Source organism: Denticeps clupeoides, chromosome 1 (assembly GCF_900700375.1).
Source record: "Denticeps clupeoides chromosome 1, fDenClu1.1, whole genome shotgun sequence".
NCBI classification, from domain to species: Eukaryota; Metazoa; Chordata; class Actinopteri; order Clupeiformes; family Denticipitidae; genus Denticeps; species Denticeps clupeoides.
The window spans coordinates 27,147,579-27,168,591 of NC_041707.1; the positions used below are offsets into that span (position 1 = coordinate 27,147,579).

Here is a 21,013-nt window from a genome sequence, read left to right on the forward strand (position 1 = left end):
TCTAGATCTAGAGTTGGCAACAAAAGTACAAATTCGGAATTGGTCCAACTCAAATATTACAGTAAAAAAGAAAGCCAAAATCAAAGTATCCAAACAGCAAAAATATTCAACAATTCCTCATTAACATTTGCATTTACAATTACATTTACGCTATTTATCAGACACCCTTATTAACAAACATAAATATATCAGTTATCTTTACTGACAACTAAGATCACTGACTGCTGATGTAAGAAATTAAATAAAGTGTCCTGCCCCACAGAGTACTGCAGAAAACTGTTCAGTTTGAGCAATGTAATGTATGGAATACATAGGCAAAAAGCATATACACTGCATCCAGAAAGATTTCACATCTTTTTTCACATCTTGCATGTTGCAGCCTTTGTCCAAAATTGATTAATTTTTTTTTTTCCAGAATCCTACACACAACTCCCCATAATTACGTAAAAAAGATTTACTTGAGGCTTTGTCAAATTTATTACAAATTACAACTGAGAAGGCACATGGAAGCCTTCGAATTCACAGCCTTTACCATGAGCTCAGGTGCATCCATTTTTCTCCTGATAATCCTTGAGATGTTTCTGCAGCTTAATTGGAGTCCACCAGTGGAAGAAACTGTTGACTGGACATGGTTTTGAAAGGCACACACCTGTCTATATAATATTCCACATTTGACAGTTGAGGCAGTGGTGGACCAGTAATTTGAAGGTTGTCGGTTCGAATCCCGATCTGCCAATGTGCCACTGAGCAAAGCACCATCCCCACACACTGCTCCCCGGGCACCTTTCATGGCTGCCCACTGCTCCCTATGAGTGAAGGGTTAAAAGCAGAGGATACATTTATTTGTCTGCACCGTTTGCTGTGCTTCACAGTGTATCACAATGACAATCACTTCACTTTCATGTCAGAGGTCCCAATGAGCACAGTGGCCTCCATCATCCTTAAGTGGAAGAAGGTCAAAACCACCAGGACTCTTCCTAGAGCTGACTGGCCACCTAAACTGAGTAATCTGGGGAGAAGGACCTTAGTCAAGGAGGTGACCAAGAACCCAATGTCAGAGGAGAACCTTCTAGAAGGACAACCATCTCTGCAACAATCCACCATTCAGGCCATCTTCAACATCTCACTGGCCAGATGGAAAACACGTCTTAAAGGTCCCCTATTATTTTTTTTTTTTTGCTGTTATATATGTCTTAGTGGTCCCCTAATCCTGTATTTGAAGTCTATCTCTGAAATTCAGCCATGGTGCAAAATTATTGCTACTTTAACCAGTCACACAATGAGATTTCCCCAGGAATGAGCCTTTTCGGTGTGTGTGTGCATAAAATTCAAATGAGGATGAGAGTAACCAATCGAAGTGCACCGGGCATTCATGGAAATTACCTGCAGAAAATTAATTAACCCACTGGTTCTTCAGCACCTCGTATGATTGAATGTTTGTGCTAATTTTCATATCCAATCATCGAGCAATTGGAATGTTTCACACATTTGGAAGCCATAATGGTCAGTGGAGTTACTTTTTTAGGGGAGGGGTGAGAAATTCTCGGGGTGGACAAGAAGAAATGGGTGGAAAAACCTTTCCCCTTATGAGAACATAAGTTGAGACATTGCAGATCCGACTGTCTGAGCTGCCACTCTCTGAACGGTGAAGCAGAATGACCAAAGCACTGTTTACACCTATCACCATTTCTAGTCTGGAGTTTGCCAAAAGCTACCTGAAGGACTCTTAGAACTTGAAAAACAAAATTCTCTGGTCTTTGGTATAAATTCCACGCAAATCACATTTGGAGGAAAGCAGGCACCGCTCATTACCATGCCAATACCATCTCTACAGTGAAGCATGGTGGTGGCAGCATCATGCTGTGGAGATTTTTTTTCAACTTCAGGAACTAGTCAGGATAGAGGGAAAGATAACTGCACTGTACTGAGAGATCCTGCATCCAGAGTGCTCTTGAACTCAGACTTGAACTCATCTTTTAGCTGGACAACAATCCTAAGCACACAACCAAGATATCAGGAGGAATGGCTTCATGAAAACTTGAGTGGCCCAGGAAAAGCCCAGACCTGTATCTGATTGAACATCTCTGGAGAGATCTTAAAATGGTTGTGCACCGAAGCTTCCAATCCAACCTGATGGAGCTTGAGACTTGCTGAAAAGAGGAATGGGCGTAACCAGCCAAGAATAGATGTGCCAAGCTTGTGGCATCATATTCAAAAAGATTTGAGGCTGTAATTCCTGCCAAAGGTGCATCTGCAAAGTATTGAGCAAAGGCTGTGAATACTTATATACATGTGATTTCTCAGTTTTTTGTTTTTTATAAATTTGCCAAAACCTTAAGTAAACTTTTTTCATGTTGTCATTATGGTATGTTGTGTGTAAAATTCTGAGGAAAATGCATTTAATCAATTTTGGAATAAGGCTGTAACATAGTAAAATATGGAAAAACTGATGCACCATGAATACTTTTTAAATTCACTGTATAGACTATTCTACATTCTACAGCATGCTTTCATGCTACAGGCTGTAAAAGTTTAGGGTACAGGCACTCAGCATTGAAAAACTGATGCTAATTATCTGGGCAACATTCTCTAACAGCAGTCAAATTAATTGTCATTTGTGTCAAACAAATTGTGAATTTGTTAAAACATTAAAACAAAATATGACTTACTTTGTGCTTGAAGTGATGCTCAGAGCATCATTGTTTTCATAACAAGTAGTAGAATAATGGGAATAATTACTGGATATCTTTTCTGTGTTACTGTGTTACTTTTTGCCCAGATACAATACTGCTATTTTATGATTGGATCTATGATTATTGAGGGATAATGAGGGATCTATGATTATTTTTTCCTACCATTTTCTTGGTTTTTGAGAGGGACTGCTCCTGGATGGAGGGCAGTGGGGCACAGATAAATTTCTGCCATCCATACCGTCCATTGCAGTCTGTTTCTGTACTGTTTAGGGGCTATACCAGACTCTGATGGAGAAGGACAGGACAGACTGTATTGTAAAATTGGATCAGCAGCTCATGTGGAAGACTGTACCTCCTCGGTTGCCTCAGGAAGTACACTCTCTGTTGAATCTTTCTGAGGACGGAGGAGATTTTGGTCTTCCTCTTCATTGTGGTACCCAGGAACTTCAAGGTCTCTACAAAAGACACTGGGCTGTCTGATATGCTGTGGGGGAGCAGTCTTAAGAGATGTCTCCTGAAGTCCATTCTTATCTCTACTGTCTTAAGCATTTTTAGCTCCTTCAGCACAACCAATGGTTGAGATGGAGAGGAGCTTACAACCATTCCCTGCACCGACAAGCGGCCAGCTCAAACTTGCTAGGGACAACTTATCATCCAAGAACACCACTTACCTAAACATTGTTTGGGAAATGCTGGAAAAGCAAGGATGATCCATGGAAGCACCACCTCACAACTTACAGGACTTTATCAATCTGTTTATCTTGTCTTCAGTGTCAGTGCATTGATAGGTCAGGACTATTTTTGCAGCAAAATAGACGCCTTTTTTTGCATATCTTTTAAAATGTATTTGTGTGTGTGTGTGTGTGTGTGTGTGTGTGTGTGTGCACAGGGGATACTATATTGTTGTTGTACCCCTAAAGAAACAGCGTCCTGGGAAGTTTGTGAAGCCCTGGGACAGCCCAGATGAGATGAATCTGGAAGAGGTTTGTAATATACACTATATGCTATAATTACAAATCATTGATATAAAAAACAAGTCAATATGTTAACATAGATATGGCATGTAATTTCAAGACTCTCGCGTTTACAGAAATATGTAATTGTTGGTGGCCACATTTAGGACCGGAAAATTAAGATCTTTATTTTACTTGACACATTCCTTTATTTGCTCACTAATCTGCTGAAAGTAGTGAAATAGGTTTTGTGGGATTTCTTGAATCCAGAAAAAGGCTTGTATTTAGTATGCAGATTTTGGCTATTTTTAAGAAACTACAATATAAAACATGTTTTCAGTATATGCCTCAACTGTACAAAACTCCACATGTTTCATTCATAATGTTGATGCCTTCAGTGAGAATCGACCAATGTAAATGGTCATGAAAATAAAGAAAACACATTGAATGAGAAGGTGTGTCCAAACTTTTGGCCTGTACTGTAGGTATAATGTCATAAATATGAATTTAAAGGTAATCCAATTGCTCAGTATATATGAAAAACCATATTAGTATTCCACCCATAATTTTACTCTTGGTAGTAAAGCAGACTAGTAACTAGTTTTTGGCTTTTCCTCAAAGCTAATACAACTAACCTAAATACAACACTTTACTATGTTCTATAATATACAACACATATCTGGTGTTATGTGTATTTTAACTTTTTATTTCCTGAACCATAATTATTCCAGAGCCTTGTTAGCCAGTACAGTTACACTGGAAATCTTGGCATTATCCTCAATGTGAAAATCTAAATACATTTATATGGCAAGCAACTGACAGCCTTTGCTGGACTGAAACTTTGACCCTAGCTTTTTCAGATAAATAAGTTGCATCTTCAACATAAAGTGATTTCTGTGCTTTCACATAGCTGTCATTTTGATTAGGATGTTTTTTTTTTTGTATGGTTTTTTTGTCTGTATTTGTATGGTTTATGTAAAAACCTATGGGCTTCTGAAGAAAAATAATCATAGAGTCTCATAGAGGACATACAGAAAATTTTTATTTTGTGCTCAGGATCATTGTGAGGATGTATTGTCTCATCCTCAGCCCAATTTTCTTAATGTATTTATTTATAATTTTTTTGGTTGACAGAACAGACAAACAAACCAGCCCACACCACCCACAACAAATTCAATCAACAAGGATATCCAAGGGTATATAAAGCAGTTACCAGTCTTGCCATGTCTGGCATTCCACTATTCTACTTTCTATGTAAAAGTGGCTAACTGTACAGTAAATTTAATGAAATATTCGATCCCAAAGCAGTCCGCCGGACCAGGGCACTTTACAATTTGTAATGATCTAATGTAATCTATTATTTCATCTACAGCTTTGGAATGTTTAAATGTTTAACCACACATCTATATCCTCTTTGGCTCAGAGCTTTACACTTTATTGTAATATTTTCTTAAGCAATCGTTTATTAAGATGGGCTGAGTTATAAATCCCCCTGACTGATCTTTGATTTTGCCTGTTGAGCCAAAAGTGTGTGGGGTTTATTCCCAAGTTCATAATATTTTAGTTTGAGTCACGGGAGCTGGCCCTTGACACTAGAACTCCCAGGTTTTTCTGAACCCCTCAGCCCTACCAGAGGTAGACCAAATGGCCCCTTGATTTGAAACTAAGAACTCAATCACTGACAATTGACTCCCATTCATTTGTAAATGTGTGGCCCATTGGAATGTGTCACTCCCCATCCCCCCATTACCTGTGAGGCCTGCATTTGCATGATTGAATATTAATAATCAAGATATTATGATATTTTGATAGGACCATTGTAGCTAACAAAAAAGTAATCTATGTTTTATGCACATTGGAGAAAAAAGAATATTCTCTGCCAATAGGATGCAGAATTCTCCAAACATCTACCAGATTCACAGTGCTAATTAGATTTTTTTTAGGACAACTGCAGAACTAGTGGGGTTGATCGTCTTCTGTGATGTTCTATCCAGATATGGATCAAGATTAATATTGTAATCGCTCACTATTACCAGATGTGTTTAAGAGATGTCAGGCAGTTTATCGAATGTCTTATGGAAGAAAGATGAATCATCAAAATGTGGACCATGGACCACGGACCTTTCAAATGAAAGAAATGTAGCTACCCACTTACAATAAGAAATCTAAAACCCAGGTTGGACACTCATTTTTTAATAACAATGGTAACCCCCCGAGTTTTACTGGAACACATGAATCCCGTCCACCAAGCTGCATCACAGTTGACAACTGTCAACAGGTCTAATATGCATCTCTTAAAAAACACAATATCAGATTAAAAGGGGTTTTTCATCTGATGTGAGAACACTTTAGTGCGCTTAATTGAGTTCCCAAGGCTGTGGACCTTCCAACTCAACTAAATTAAACCCCACAGATGAAGCACCTTGACGTCTATGTGCCGGAGAAAAGTAAAAATTGCTTTATAGCAGCAGTGACGTTATGATTTTCCCAAAGCAAGAAATAAAGTAAACAAAAAGGGAAAATACATACACACTTAATCCATACTCATTCCCACCCCACTTCCCCTTCCCCAGTAACAAGAAAAATGAAAAACTTACTCAGAGCTGTACTCAAAACATGTAACAAAGGGTTATGAATATAGTGCAGTTTCAGGCTGTTATGAATTACCAGAAACCATGAACCAATTTACATATTGTAAAAATATATAACTTACTCAGAGCAAAGATTTGATTATATAACTAAGTATTGAGTGTATTTGAAATAAATACAAAACATTAATTTTCATTAGAGGAGTGATCTGGAAAGTGAAAGTGAAGTGATTGTCATTGTCATTGTGAAACACTGCAGCACAGCACATGGTAACACAACAAAATGTTTCCTCTGCTTTTAACCCATCACCCTGAGCCTTGACAGGTGCCCAGGGAGCAGTGTGTGGGGACGGTACTTTGCTCAGTGGCACCTTGGCAGTTCGGGATTCGAATCGGCAACCTTCTGATTACTGGGTTGCTTCCTTAACCGCTAGACCACCACTGCCCCGTCTGGTGTGCATGTATAACAAGAAAAACTTGGGGAAGTGGTGGCCTAGCTGGGGGAGTGGTGCCACTGAGCCTTGTATTTCTATTTGGCCTCTGCAACACGCTTGCCTATAAAACTTCATAGTTTGTCCTGGTGGATATAGTCAAATATAACATTAGCAACAATATAATAATGTTTAGAGAAAATTTTTAAAAGAATGCCATAAAAATATTTGCAAACATGACCCCTCCCAGGCTTCGTACAAACTACCATAAACTACTGTGGTCTAAAAAATATTGCAGAAATGCACTCAACATAAAATAACAGCAACATGTGGTAATTTTATAAAAATGACAGCATTATTAGCTTTTAACAAGTAAATTAATTTACATGAACATAGCCATCTGAAGTACATGTTGAGACTTGATGTTGTCACTCAAAACTTGATGTGGACTTGGAAAAAATGACTTGTGAACATCTCTGTCATGAACACTGTGCTGTAAATTATCATGTGTTATATTGGTATGTTTTTATCTGCTTTTGTGTTTTAGTATGTGTGTGTGTCATCCATTTTATTCACTTAGTATTTTCTGTATTCTCTCAGCTTTTAAAAGAGATTAACAGAACAAGCCACGGACTTCGGTTCCGCCGGCAAGTGGAACCCAAGCCTTACATTGCTGCTTATTTCAAAGACCTTCCCACAGAATTCACACTGGGAGACAACAACATCTATGGTGACTTTGAGAACAAGCAGCTCCAAAATGGACAGGAGTTCATTTTCTTTGTGTTAGCTGTTCTTGAAGTATCAGAAAATGTGAGTTTTCCCACTTCATTGTCATCTCCCTGGCTCTCTTTAAACATTAATACAGCTGTTGAAGAAAGATGGACAGAATGGTAGACTGTGGTAGAGCATAAAAAAAATAATTTTTGTAATTATCTGCTAAAACATTTAATGGCCCGTACAGCAAAGTCTATGTTAAGTGTTTTTCTAGGCTCTTGTGTTTTGAAGGATTATTAACTGATCCATATCATTATTTCTACCCAGATTATGTATGCCACCAGTCCATATTCTGATTCCATGGTGTCAGCTGATATTGACCCACAGCCCATGATTGAAGAAGAAGAGGGACTCATCTGGGTGGTGGGACCTGTCCTTGCTGTAGTCTTTATCATCTGCATTGTCATTACCATACTCCTCTACAAAAGGTAAGGACACTAAGGACAACTTCAATGTCAATAGCCTAAATTCATGGTCAGATTTGTCATATTTGTGTGTATCACTTCAGGTAACTTGATGTAATTATACTGTTCAACTTAAAAAAAACACAATTAACTGAGTATGTGATAATCATTGTGATAAACTAGAGCACAGCACATGGTGCACACAATGAAATGTGTCCTCTGCATTTAACCCATCACCCTTAGTGAGCAGTGGGCAGCAGTGGAGGTGGTACCTTGCTCAAGGATAACTCAGTGGCACGTTGGCTTTTCGGGACTTGAACCCACAAGCTTCCGGTTACTGCTTCATTACCTGCTAGGCCACCACTGCCCCACCATGTCTCAGGAACTATAGGGTCTATCTGTATAATTTTGGAGCCACTGTGTGCTTAGAACCTTAAGTGAAGCGGATTTAGTTTTTTTGTAACCTTGGCCAGATCTTTGCCTTGCCACAATTCTGTCTCTTAGCTCTTGAGGCAGTTTGTTTGATGTCGTGATTCTTATTTGCTCTGACATGCATTGTGAGCTTTAAGGTCTTATATAGACACACACACACACACACACACACACACACACACACACACTCTTTCACCTCCCTCAGCCAAGCTACCGTCCCATGGTGCTTTAAGCCCACCACCATCAGACCTGTCTCAAAGAAGTCCACAGTTTCAGAGCTTAATGACAACTGCCCAATAGCAGCCCAATAAGTGTTTAACCAGCTAGTCCTGAACCACATCAAGAATCATCTGCCCCCATACCGTGCACATCAAGAATCAGCTGCTCCATATACCGTGCAAACTGGTCAACAGATTACACAATCTCACTCTCACTCCACCTGGAACTGTCAAACTTGGATAACACCATGTGAAAATCCTGTTTATCGACTCAGCATTTAACACGATCATCGCCCAGCAGCTGATCGGTAAACTGGACCTACTCAAACTGAATACCTCCACCTGCAACTGTATCCTAAACATCCATACTGGAAAACCCGAGACTTCTTCAGACCAGCATGAGCACACACAATCAAGAGAAACATGGGTTGCTGCAACAGAGGTTGATCCTGATAACAACCCTGACAATCCTGTTGATGCAACAGATGGACAAGCTGTTCGAAATGCAATATGTTAAAAAAATTCCAGTAAATAATTTTCAAAGGAATACATATGAAAATTATTTTATGAACTCTTTATGAATATGCAACTGAATATTCAAAATAGCAATATTTAATATTTGGTTTTGAAAGACAATCCATTAATGTTTGCCATTACCCACCTTTAACTGCTGTTCCAATATTTGACTTTCTATTTGGGATTTTTGCATTTTTCCATTTCCAGATCAGATTCTTTGTTTGTTTCTCAAGGTTTTTTTTCCACATTGTATACAACTGTGTTACAGGGAGCTATTAGAAAAACAAAAATGTTACATCTACACAGTATTGCTTTGTGAAAATTGTACCACCATGATATAAAATACGCACTTGTAGCTGAAGACATTTTAATTTAATGAATGATTGTTTTTTCCAATTTTCAATAACTGTAGTCAAATACTGAAGCACTCTACATCTTCCCTAACTGTGACAGCTGATAAGTGTCTTCTTCGCGTAGTGAATATTATCTCTTACTTCTATACATAAATAAGGAAAGTCATAGTAAGCTAAGATAAGATAATTAGTCCCACCAGTGGGAAATTTATAAATCTCATATGACGAGAACAGTATATAAGTGAAGTGATTGTCACATGTGATACACAGCACACGATGCACACAGTGAAATTTGTCCTCTGCATTTAACCCATCACCCTGAGTGAGCAGTGGGCAGCCATGACAGGCGCCCGGGGAGCAGTTTGTGGGGACGGTGCTTTGCTCAGTGGCACCTCAGTGGCACCTTGGCAGATCAGGAATCGAACCAGCAACCTTCTGATTACAGGGCCTGTACTGCCCACTGCCCCTTTTTTTTTTTTTTAAATATAAGTATGTCCCATTTCATGGATGTCTGGTGGGTCCACAGATTACTCCATCATTAACTGCAAGACAATGAGGTTTACAAACCATTTCTAAACAGAAATGTGACCTGCAAATTTCGAATATAACTTTTACAACAGTGGGCAAATATCACAGTCTTTCAAAAGTATGTAATGAAGTAATGAGATTATCAAATTATACTCATCTATAACTTTAAATACATTATGATAGGTTTGAATATGACTGGTGTGATGAAAAGTTTAAAAGAGTTAACACTGGATAAGATTCAAGATTTATTTTTTTGTCACATGCATAGATATATTTGTACAACATACAGTGAAAGGCATCCTGAACCACTCTGTTTTAAACTGTGCATAGTTAAAAGTAATAGTTAAAGAATGAAATAAAATAGAATAAATGAGAAAATAAAATAGAATAATGGAGAACAAGGCTAGTAAAATGTAGTAAAAAAAGTAGGCAAGCTATAACGCAGGCAAGATATTTATGTTCAATGAGAACATAAGACACAGACATCATGGGCAGTGGCTATGCATTCTGCTAAAGTGCATTGTGCATAGATTGTGTAATGACCAGTGTAACAGTAAAAAGGTGGCATGACCTTATGACCATCATTACAGGCTGTTGTCAGGGTGTGTTTTGTCCTTAATAAACTTGATGAACCTGGTCCTTCATCCTCTACCAAACAATGAAGTAAGGGTCTGTGTCAGGATGCTTTTCACAGTGCCCATGTAAGAAAGTCTTTAGGATGTCTGGAGACACCCTTAACTTCTTCATCTATCTCAGGTTGGTACTGGCACTGTTTTGCCCTTTTGGTCTGAACCTGGATATGTTCATACCATGTCAGGCCTTCTGAGATGTTCACCCCGTCCACTGGAGTCTCACTGATATTGAGGGGCTTGTAGTCCAGTTGCTGTCTCCTGTGGAAGTCAACCACCAGCTACTTGGTCTTGTTGACATTCAGCTGGAGGTGGTTTTCACTACACCATGATGTGAGGTTCCTGGATTGAGGGTGCTGGAAATGCAGACCTCAATTTTCACCACCTGTGGTCTGCCACTGAGGAAGTCCAAAACCCATTGGCACAATTGGCTGTTGAGTCCTAAATCCTTCAACAGTCTACTGGGAACTATAGTGTTGAATACTAAACTGTGGTCAGCAATCAGCAATCTTGCATAGTTCCCCTGCTTCTTGTGTGGAGTGCAGGACGTAGGAGATGGCGTTCTCTGTAGACCTGTTGGGGCGATAGATGAAATGCAGACGGGCCTATGTTTTGGGGATGGATGAGGTGATGATGGGCTTGACGAGTCTCTCAAACAAATTCATGACTGCCGATGTCAGTTTAATGGGCCGTTAGTCATTTAAAGCATTCTGAACACTCTCGAGCAGGTTTGCCTCCAGGTCTCCCAGTTCCTGCAATCATCCCCATAGCATGATGCTGCCTCCAAGGGGATTGTACTGGCCTTGTGATGAGCGGTACCTGGTTTCTTCCAAATGTGATGCCTGGCGTTCACAGCAAATAGTTCAGTCTTTGTCTCATCAGACCAGAGAATTATGTTTCTCTTGAACTGAAAGTCCTTAGGTGCCTTTTGGCTAACTCCAAGCCGGCTGCCATGTGCCTTTTAATAAGGAGCCTGGCCACTCTACATACATCCCTGATTGGTGGATTGCTGCAGAAATGGTTGTCCTCTGTCCACAGAGGACCTCTGGAGCCCTGACAGAGTGATCATCGGGCTCTTGATCACCTTCCTGACTAAGGCCCTTCTCCCCTGATTGCTCAGTTTAGGTGGCTGGCCAGCTCTATAAAGAGTCCTTGTGGTTTTGAACTTCTTCCACTTACGGATGATGCAGGCTACTGTGCTCATTGGGACCTTCACAGCAGCAAAACATTTTCTGTAACCTTCCCCAGATTTGTGCCTTGAGACAATCCTGTCTTAGAGGTCTACAGATAATTATTTTATGCTTGGCTTGTTCTCTGACATGAACTGTCAACTGTGGGACCTTATAGAGGCAGATGTGTGCCTTTTTGAAATGTTCAGTGAACTGTTTTTTTCCACAGGTAGACTCCAATTAAGCTGCAGAGACATCTGAAGGATTATCAGAGGAAACAGGATGAACCTGAACTCAATTTTGAGCTTCATGGCAAAGGCTCTGAATACTTATCAACTAATACATTTTAATAAATTTGCCCAAACCTCAAGTAAACTTTTTTCACAGAATCATTACTGGGTAGAATTCTGAGGGGAGAAAAAAAATCAATATGGAATAATGTGTCACGACGGCGAGCTGACAGGGGAAGGAAGCGCAGAGGCAGGACATACTGGGGAACAATGATTTATTAATAAATACAAATAAACATGACGCGATGGCTGAAAACGGGGAATAAAGGGGAAAACACAAACTTGCCCGCAGGCATGTGGCGATTGCCAGAACTGAAAAGACAAACAACCGTTGCAAGGTCAAGTTCACACGAGAGTCCATGAAAATACCGTCCCTGCAGAGGGGTGGAGTCAGAGGCTTTTAACAGCAGTCAGAATTGACCCTAGCTGGCAACCTCACCTGGAGCCAATCCTGACATAATGTTGAAAAAGTGATGCACTGTGAATACTTTCTGGATGCACTGTACATCAATCAGCATCATTCTTATCAATATTTACGTAATAACAAATTTTCTGCCATGCTTGTTCCCATTCAGCATATGCCATCATTATTAATTCAAGTTACACTGGTGAAAAAGTGGAAGCTTGAGATTTGTTTTGTGTTACCATGGTGAATCAATTTCTGTGAATGCCAATGATAGGGTCTTTTTATGTGCTTGTGCACGCACAACACTCAGGGTTCATTTGAACTAATAGTTATCACCGTTTGACAACCCAGAGTTTATTAACCCCCCATTAACCCCAACTTGTGTTTTGCTGTAGCACAAACAAAAAGGATTATTTATTACAGTGAAGATAATCATATAACAATCACTCATGGGGCAGGTGGTAGCCTAGTAGCTAATGAAGTGGATGCATAATTGAACCACTTCCCAGCAGCGGAACAATGACTAGGCATGCTTATGAAGCTATTAAACAAAAATCACTCACTCACTATCCTTAACTGCTTAGTCCTTTTACATAAGGTCATGGTTCCTGTAGCCTATTCTGGGTTCCAACTCACACCCTTGGAGGTGTCACTAACCACTGCACCAACTGATTTGTCAGTTTTGGCATCTTCATTTTTTTTTCACATTTTAACTGAATATACATGAACACATCCAAAAATGTGATTACTCTGGTATCTCTTTGCTCTGCTGCTTTTGTTAATGATTAAGTGCTTCATAGTGAAAATAGAGCCTGTTGTCTGTCAGTTTATTAGACATGCATCCAAACAACACTATAATCACAATCAGTGGGAACACATACAAGGAATGTTTCCTGCCTGTGTCTCTCAAGCACAACAATATACAACAACAACAATATGCAATATAGGAACATTGGGGTGGGTGAATCTTCGGCTGCTCCTATTAGGGGTCACGAGAGCAGGCCAACCAGCTTGGTTTGGCTAGATACGACTGAAGGAAAAAACACTAAACACCTAATATAAAATAAACACCTGAAGAAGGCAACAGGAAAAAACTGGAAAAGCACAAAAAACGTATAAACGTGTTTTCTGAATGTGTCTGTGGGTTGTAGGTTTGTTGCAGCTGTTGCTTTAGAGTGCTAGATCTCATTGGTAGAGGGAATAACGGTTTTGAATAAATCCACCAAAAGCAAACATCACACCATCTGTAGATGTCTTACAACATGAAAAAGATCCAAAACACATTCTACAATTGAACACCTCAAGTGTATGCAATGACCCTCCAATGAGATCTTGCCAAAGCTTTTTGCAAGAATTAAATAAGATTTAAGAAAGAAATGAAACAACATTAGCTAGCTTCAAAAATGGCAAAGACAGTATTATTATTATTATTATTGACAATAATAATATGACTCAGAGAGACAACAAAATGGTTTCGGCGCAACAGTATCTTGCAGTTGCCTCTCCGGTTCCACAATGGTGCTTTTTTGTACTTTTCTGTTTTTCAACGCACTGGAAAAGACACGTGGTGAAAGCGATGTCTATTTCTACAATCAGAAAAATCTCTTCCAGTGTTGTTATCCTGCTGACCTGTAGGATGAGTTACGAGAACATATAGGTGGTGGTAGCCTAGTAAGACACTCGCCTGTGAACCAGGAGACCCAGGTTCAAATCCCACTTACTACCATTGTGTCCCTGAGCAAGACACTTAACCTTAAGTTGCTCCAGGGAGACTGTCCCTGTAACTACTGATGGTAAGTAGTTACAGGGATAAGGGCGTCGCTCTGGATAAGGGCGTCTGATAAATGCTGTAAATAAGAACAACTACACATACTTGGACTGCTGCGGCGAGCAGGCCTCCCAGGCCCCGTTCTCACCTGATGCCTGTGCCATGACAAACTGGAAAATGTATGGGGGTCCGTGCTAGGCTAATGGCTAATGTCTGTTCCCTGGACAATAAACTGGAATACATCACACTTCAGCAGACCACCCAGCATGAATATAGAGACTGCTGTGTCTTTGTTTTTATGGAGATGTGGCTCAGTGCCAGAATTCATTTACAGCATTATACTGATGCTGCCATTCAGCTGGACTGTGTTACTGCGTTTTGTGCTGTGTGGAGTTCAATGCGTTACATCAACACAGAATTGAGCCATATCCCTGTGCAGTTATGAATTAATTACGCAAATTAATTCATAAGCACATGATTTCATTCATTTGTTAATAATTCCACGTGTTTACCACCCCGTACCCCTCGAGAGTCCCATGGTAAATTTTAATAATATATTGATCTTAGTAATGTTCGAATAAAGAGGGCGTCCCCAGAATTATTCACAATTACTAACAAACAATCCACACATTCAAACCTAATCATGGTACCAGTATAATGATAAGATGGTAGATCTCATTTAACTAGATATAATGTATAATGATAGTATAATGATAAGATGGTAGATCTCATTTAACTAGATATCAGTTTAAAACCTGTAGGAGCAGAATGGTGCCAGCGGCTTGGTGTGTGTGTTTGTGTGAGTGCTCCTACTCTCAGGCAGGCTGTGACATCAGCTGGCAGTGTGATATGGCATCATGAGCGGTTATAATGCTTCTTGCTCGAACCTTTCGCCAGTGGTTGCTGGATGCCACGCCTGGTGGTCTATACTAGGCTACGAAGTTGTATGGTGCGTGATGAGACGAGCCGAAGTTGAGCCGCGGATTTGACCAGCGAAAGACGAGCAGGCGAAAGACAAAGAAACTTGAAGGGTCAGTGCTTTTAGACTCACTGCTCTGGTGATGCCGTGGACCAATAAGTTAAGTTTCAGGGACATATTTGAATCCTGAGGAAGACCTCCACCTCCTGTTGTGCGGGATGGGTCTGTGTCCTTTTTGTGACCTTGTTGAACTTTCTTTATACACAAAGTTGTCTGTAAACACCTTACCATCAAAAATCTATTTCTGTTCATTCAGACACATTAATCAACAGTTTTATTAAACAAATTATGAAAAGAAAGATAGCAAACATGACCTACTTAGTGTTTCAACATATCATAAATGAAAGTGAAAGTGAAGTGATTGTCATTGTGAAACACAGCAGCACAGCACACGGTGCACACAACGAAATGTGTCCTCTGCTTTTAACCCATCACCCATGGTGGGCAGTGGGCAGCCATGACAAACACCCAGGGAGCAGTGTGTGGGTACGGTTTTTGTTCAGTGACACCTCAGTGGCACCTTGGCGGATTGGAATTCGAACCAGCAACCTTCTGATTATGGGACCACTTCCTTAACCACTAGACCACCACTGCCACTGTAAAAGATAAAATAATACACTTCAATAGACCATTATGGTAAATGAGTAAAGTCTCAGGTATTAATGCTGATGAGGGTGGAATGATTTTGGGTCTTTTTAGAGTCCTTTGGAATCCTGTATATCCTGTTTATCAATCTCTTATCGATCGATCCATATGTGAGTTCTGCTTATAAGCACATTCTAACAGGAGGGGGCGAAGAGAAGAGGAACCCACCTCTCAGCATGGTGCCGCGGTATCTGGTCCTTCATAGTTATCATAGCGGCCTGTGGATAGCTAACTATCCATAGGAGAATTGAGAATGAGAATTGTTAATAAATTGGGGAGGTACGTTCGACCATCTCTACGTTTTGACCTCTGATTCTGGGGTGCAGGAGGTCTGTTATCTCCAGTGTCATAAATCAAGGAGTGTGAAAGAGGATAATCTGACTTGAGATAAAAGTTCTACTATTAGTGTTAATCAAGCTAAACATATGATTGTGGCATCCAACCTGTGTATGTTCCCTACACTGTGAGATGCAAATCTTTTTATGTAACATGTTTTCAGTTGTTTAACATTTTTTGTTAAGTACATAACTCCACATGTGTTCATTCATAGTTTTGACACCTTCAGTGAGAATCTACCATAAAGTGAAGTGATTGTCACATGTGATACACAGCAGCACAGCACACGGTGCACACAGTGAAATTTGTCCTCTGCATTTAACCCATCACCCTGAGTGAGCAGTGGGCAGCCATGACAGGCGCCCGGGGAGCAGTGCGTGGGGACGGTGCTTTGCTCAGTGGCACCTCAGTGGGATCTTGGCAGATCGGGATTCGGCAACGATCTGATTACAGGGCCGCTTCCTTAACCGTTAGGCCACCACTGTCCCAATGTAATGTAAATGGTCATGAAAATAAAAAAAAAACACATTGAATGAGAAGGTGTGTTCAAACTTTTGACCTGTACTTTATGTTGCTGAAATGGCAATAAAGCTTAACTTCAAGCACACTTGAACACATGGGTTTTGAGCAGAGATGGGAAGTAACAAAGTACAAATACTTCATTGGTGTACCTAACTAGAATCTTATTGCATCTATACATTACTACGCTCTTTGTTTTCGTGCCATCTTTTGACTTTAACTTTGAGTATTTTAATATAAGTATCCATAATTTCTACTCTCTACATTTTCAAGTCATGGTCATTACTCTTGCATTTAAATTCCATGAAAATCCATGGAATACAAACTCTCTGCAAAGTTTTTCCCTCCTACCCTTGCCATCAAACATCCTCATAGTCAAGTGACTGAAACATAGCTACTGGAATTTGAATTGTATTTATGCATCCAAGACAATGAATGTAAATCGAGAACATACGCGGAAAAAAAAAATTAAGTTGGCACAAGAACAAACTCCACTCTGAGTCAGAGTTGACTTGTTTTCACAAGACTAATCTGTTTTTTTTTTACCTTAGGAAGTTTTGGCAAAAGCTATCAATAAATACATGTTTTTAAATAAATGGCTGTTTTGAATGTATTGGAGCTTCTACAGGCTCTTGCTAGGGATCCCGAACAGAAGTGCATTACAGTAGTCTAGCCTGGAGGGGAAAATCCAGCATAGTTTAAAGATGTTCTGGAGGTGATATAAAGAGGTCTTGCAGAGGTGGTGGATGTGAGATTCAAAGGTAAGTTTGCGGTCCGTTTTCACACTAAGAGTGGTTACTGCTGATGCAAGAGAAATATTGGAACCAGAATATTGGAACCTGCTCTCTTCGACTTCCGAATCCCATCTGTGAACCAGGGTGTGAGCGGGAGAAGGAAGCAGTTCTGGTTTTAACAAGGGTGTGGTGGTTTAGGAGGCTGAGATAATAATAATAATAATAATAATAAAGTGAAGTGATTGTCACATGTGATACACAGCAGCACAGCACACGGTGCACACAGTGAAAGTTGTCCTCTGCATTTAACCCATCACCCTGAGTGAGCAGTGGGCAGCCATGACCGGCGCCCGGGGAGCAGTGTGTGGGGACGGTGCTTTGCTCAGTGGCACCTCAGTGGTACCTTGGCGGATCGGGATTCGAACCGGCAACCTTCTGATTACGGGGTCGCTTCCTTAACCACTAGGCCACCACTGCCCCTTGGCTGGTACTGAGATGGCTGTTGTAGTAGTCCACTGCTTCGTCGGCTGATGAGAATTGTGTGGAAAGATGCCAAAATATGCTGCCAAGTATTCTTGATTTATGTTTCTGAGGTTTTGAAAACAGATATTGCATTAGGCTTGGAGAGACTGGAAGGGACAGGCAGTTACATAAAAATTACTTTGTGGTCAAAGACACCTAGGTCATACACCTGCAGGTTGATGAGAGGAGCATAGTTTGTGAGGACGAGGCCCAATGTGTGCCCCCTGAAGTGTAGGAGGGGGTGTCAACATAGATCGCCTAAAATAATATCAGCTGAGGATGTGCAAAAAGTTGTGAGGAGACATCTTGTGGATGAAAAGTGAGTTTGGTTTGGTCAGTAACTGAGGAGCAACAGCGAAGAGGAGGGGGATATACATTGAATATAAGGCATTCTAATGAAAAAAACTTCAGGTAGTGTTAACTGAGGTAACTTCAGATCACTGCGGTAGATGGCTGCCAGGCCGCCACAAAACAACCTGTACTTCGGGCTTTCTGGAGGTAGCTATATCCTGGGGGACTACTGTCATTCAGAGAGAAAAAGGTCTCTGTTATGCACATAAATCCAGTATGTGGTCCTATATGAGGGCAGATTTGTTAGATTAGTAGCTGCGGTGTTAATGCAGTCCCAGGGATCTCCAAGTGGAGTTTTTGCTAACAGCAACTGGTTAAAAATAAATAAGTAATTGTTATAGAGTATTTGCAGAGTCTGGAGAGTGGTTATGGAAGATGGGGTAGGGGGAATCGGAGGGTTAAGTAGAGACGGCAATATTGTTGTGAGGTTTTTTAGGGTTGTGGGCTGAGCCTTCCAGTTTTGCTCTGTAGAAAGAAGTTTGAGCACAGGTGAGGTTTGTGGAGAATTTGAATAGAAGATTTTGATAATGCAATAGGTCTGAGTCAAGATGTGATTTACTGAACCGCCACTACTGTGGCAAGCAAGAATTCTACCACTGAAGCACCATTTAATTTGTAGGATGACTGCTGTGCCACTTGTTCAAATATTGTTTTCATTCTGATTAATGCCAAGTCAGTCAATTAGCATTGTAAATAAACCATATGAATTGTTGAATTTGCTGTTGGACGGTAACAGGTCTGTCACATTTCTGACTGTAGGGGCACTCTGGATCTATGTGCCAGGCTAGAGCTTTGTGGTGCCTGCTGCCCTCATGTTCCCTCAGGATTTCTGAGGTAATGAAACTCGAGAGGAGGAGATTGGCAGATTGACCAGCAGTGGGGAGATGCAGAGCCTTTCAGGAGCAGTTCGGTTTTGTATGGAGACACACTGTAGAGTGGGGATGGGAGCTCTGTCACATTTCTGAATGTGGTGGCACTCCTTTGCTGGGCCGCCATTTTGTGGTGTCCATTCCAAATTGTATTCACCTGATGTTTTCGGTGTTTAAGTAGTCCTTTTGTATCTAGTCCTTGCTGGGTCATTGTATATTTCCATTTATTCACCTGATGTTGTATGTTTTCCCGTATTCTGTGTTGTAAATCCCCTTGTCTAAGTGAAGACATGCATATGCATCCTGTGTTCCTGTCTACCATGCCTGTTTGTTGTTTCCAGTGGCAAGGCCATTCACTGTAACAATGGGATCCTGCTGTGTGACTAACTAATTCCATAAATGAATAATTCACATAGACAGAATTAATTTAATTACAATTTTGTTACAAATGTAATAATACTGAGCCATACAGCGGAGTTAGTGTTTTGGCTTCACACCTATGAGGTTGTAACTTTTAATGTGGGCCCTGGAGTTTGTGTGCTCTTCCCATGTTGTCACGGGTGTCCTCTGGGTTTTCCTGATTCCTCACAGGCATGCGTACTTGGTGTATTGGTGATCCTAAATTAAGCCATGTATGAATCTATGCATAAGTAGCCTTTGTGTGTCCTAAGGTGGGCTGGGGTAATGCCTTCATGGATGGATCCCTGCCCTGGCTTCTGCAGCTGGATTCCTTTTCATGGTTATGTTATGTTGTGAACATGTGCCTTATGAAGTGTTTATGAGGATTTTTTGGATATGCTGAACACTTTATATGTGTGAGAACTGTTACCAATTTTCTCCAGTACACATGCATGGTTTTCTAAACTTCCAGTAGGATGATAATACTGTATTGTACCACAATTTTTTACATATTGTTGCATATCCCTTTTCCTTGTAATGGCTATTGCAGCCAGGTTGATATTTACTGGGCTTAACGGATGGTCGTAAGGCGTACTGACGCTGCTGGAAAGGGACCACAAGACAAGCACCCAAGCACCCGACCAGTTACCCATCACCCTTGGTGAGCAGTGGGAAGCCATAAAAGGCACCTTGGGAGCACTGTGTGGCACCTCAGCGTTTCAGGATTCAAATCAGCAACCTTCCGATTACTGGTCCGCTTCCTTACCCGCTAGGCCATCCACTGCCCCAAGTTTGATGTCAGGGCCAGCAACTCGTCACAAAAAACACACTAAAACATCTGCTTCTTTGGAACTTTTTATACTAGGCAGCCACTGTGTGCTGATTTGCTGACGTTAATGTCACTCCCACAAGTTTCCATTCCAATATTTTGTCATTGTAAGTACTTTGCTCTGTCCCCCAGCCACATTCTCATCAACTTAAACGTGTCAAGTCTGTAGTCAAAACTGTGAAGAAGGACCTATGAAAGCAGGAGCTGCTGGACTGTTTTGACTGTTTTCAAAGCTGCACCTGATAGCCTGAATGATCTGAAGGACACTGTGATCATACATCATACATTTTCACAATTTTTGTGAAAATGTGTCTGTGCCAACCATGCCTTAAAACCATGACATTCTGCACATAGAACAACAATAAACCATGGTTCACTCTCAAACTACAACTCCTCTGCCAGGCCAAGGAGGCCTACAGAGTGGTGACAGGGCCATATACAATGCAAACCAGGAACATACTGACCAGGGAGATCAAAGTGGCTAAAAGCAGCTACTTTAAAAAGCTGAAAGCACGTTTTTTTATGACCCTGGTCAGTGTAGAGAGGTTTTCAAGATATCAGCAGTTACAGATGATCCCCACCCCCTGCTGAAGAAAGCAAAGACCTGGGGGATGAACCTGAAGTGGGAGACCATCTCCTTCATCCTCATTGAGTCTTTTCTGTGCTCCTCCATCACAG

At 40.7% G+C, this 21,013-nt stretch overlaps 1 protein-coding gene across 38 annotated transcripts in view; it reads left to right on the forward strand.

The window, feature by feature from the left end:
- LOC114786615 (receptor-type tyrosine-protein phosphatase delta) overlaps nt 1–21,013 on the forward strand; it is a 403,565-nt gene that overhangs the window by 332,143 nt on the left and 50,409 nt on the right. For all 38 annotated transcript variants that reach the window (XR_003749232.1, XM_028973883.1, XM_028973864.1 and 35 more), the window contains 3 exons: nt 3,583–3,676; nt 7,266–7,475; nt 7,707–7,867. Coding sequence is in view for 37 of the 38 variants with exons in the window: in XM_028973883.1 (XP_028829716.1) it covers nt 3,583–3,676; nt 7,266–7,475; nt 7,707–7,867 (465 nt within the window). In the remaining variant the exon portion in view is untranslated. The remainder of the gene's footprint in view (nt 1–3,582; nt 3,677–7,265; nt 7,476–7,706; nt 7,868–21,013) is intronic.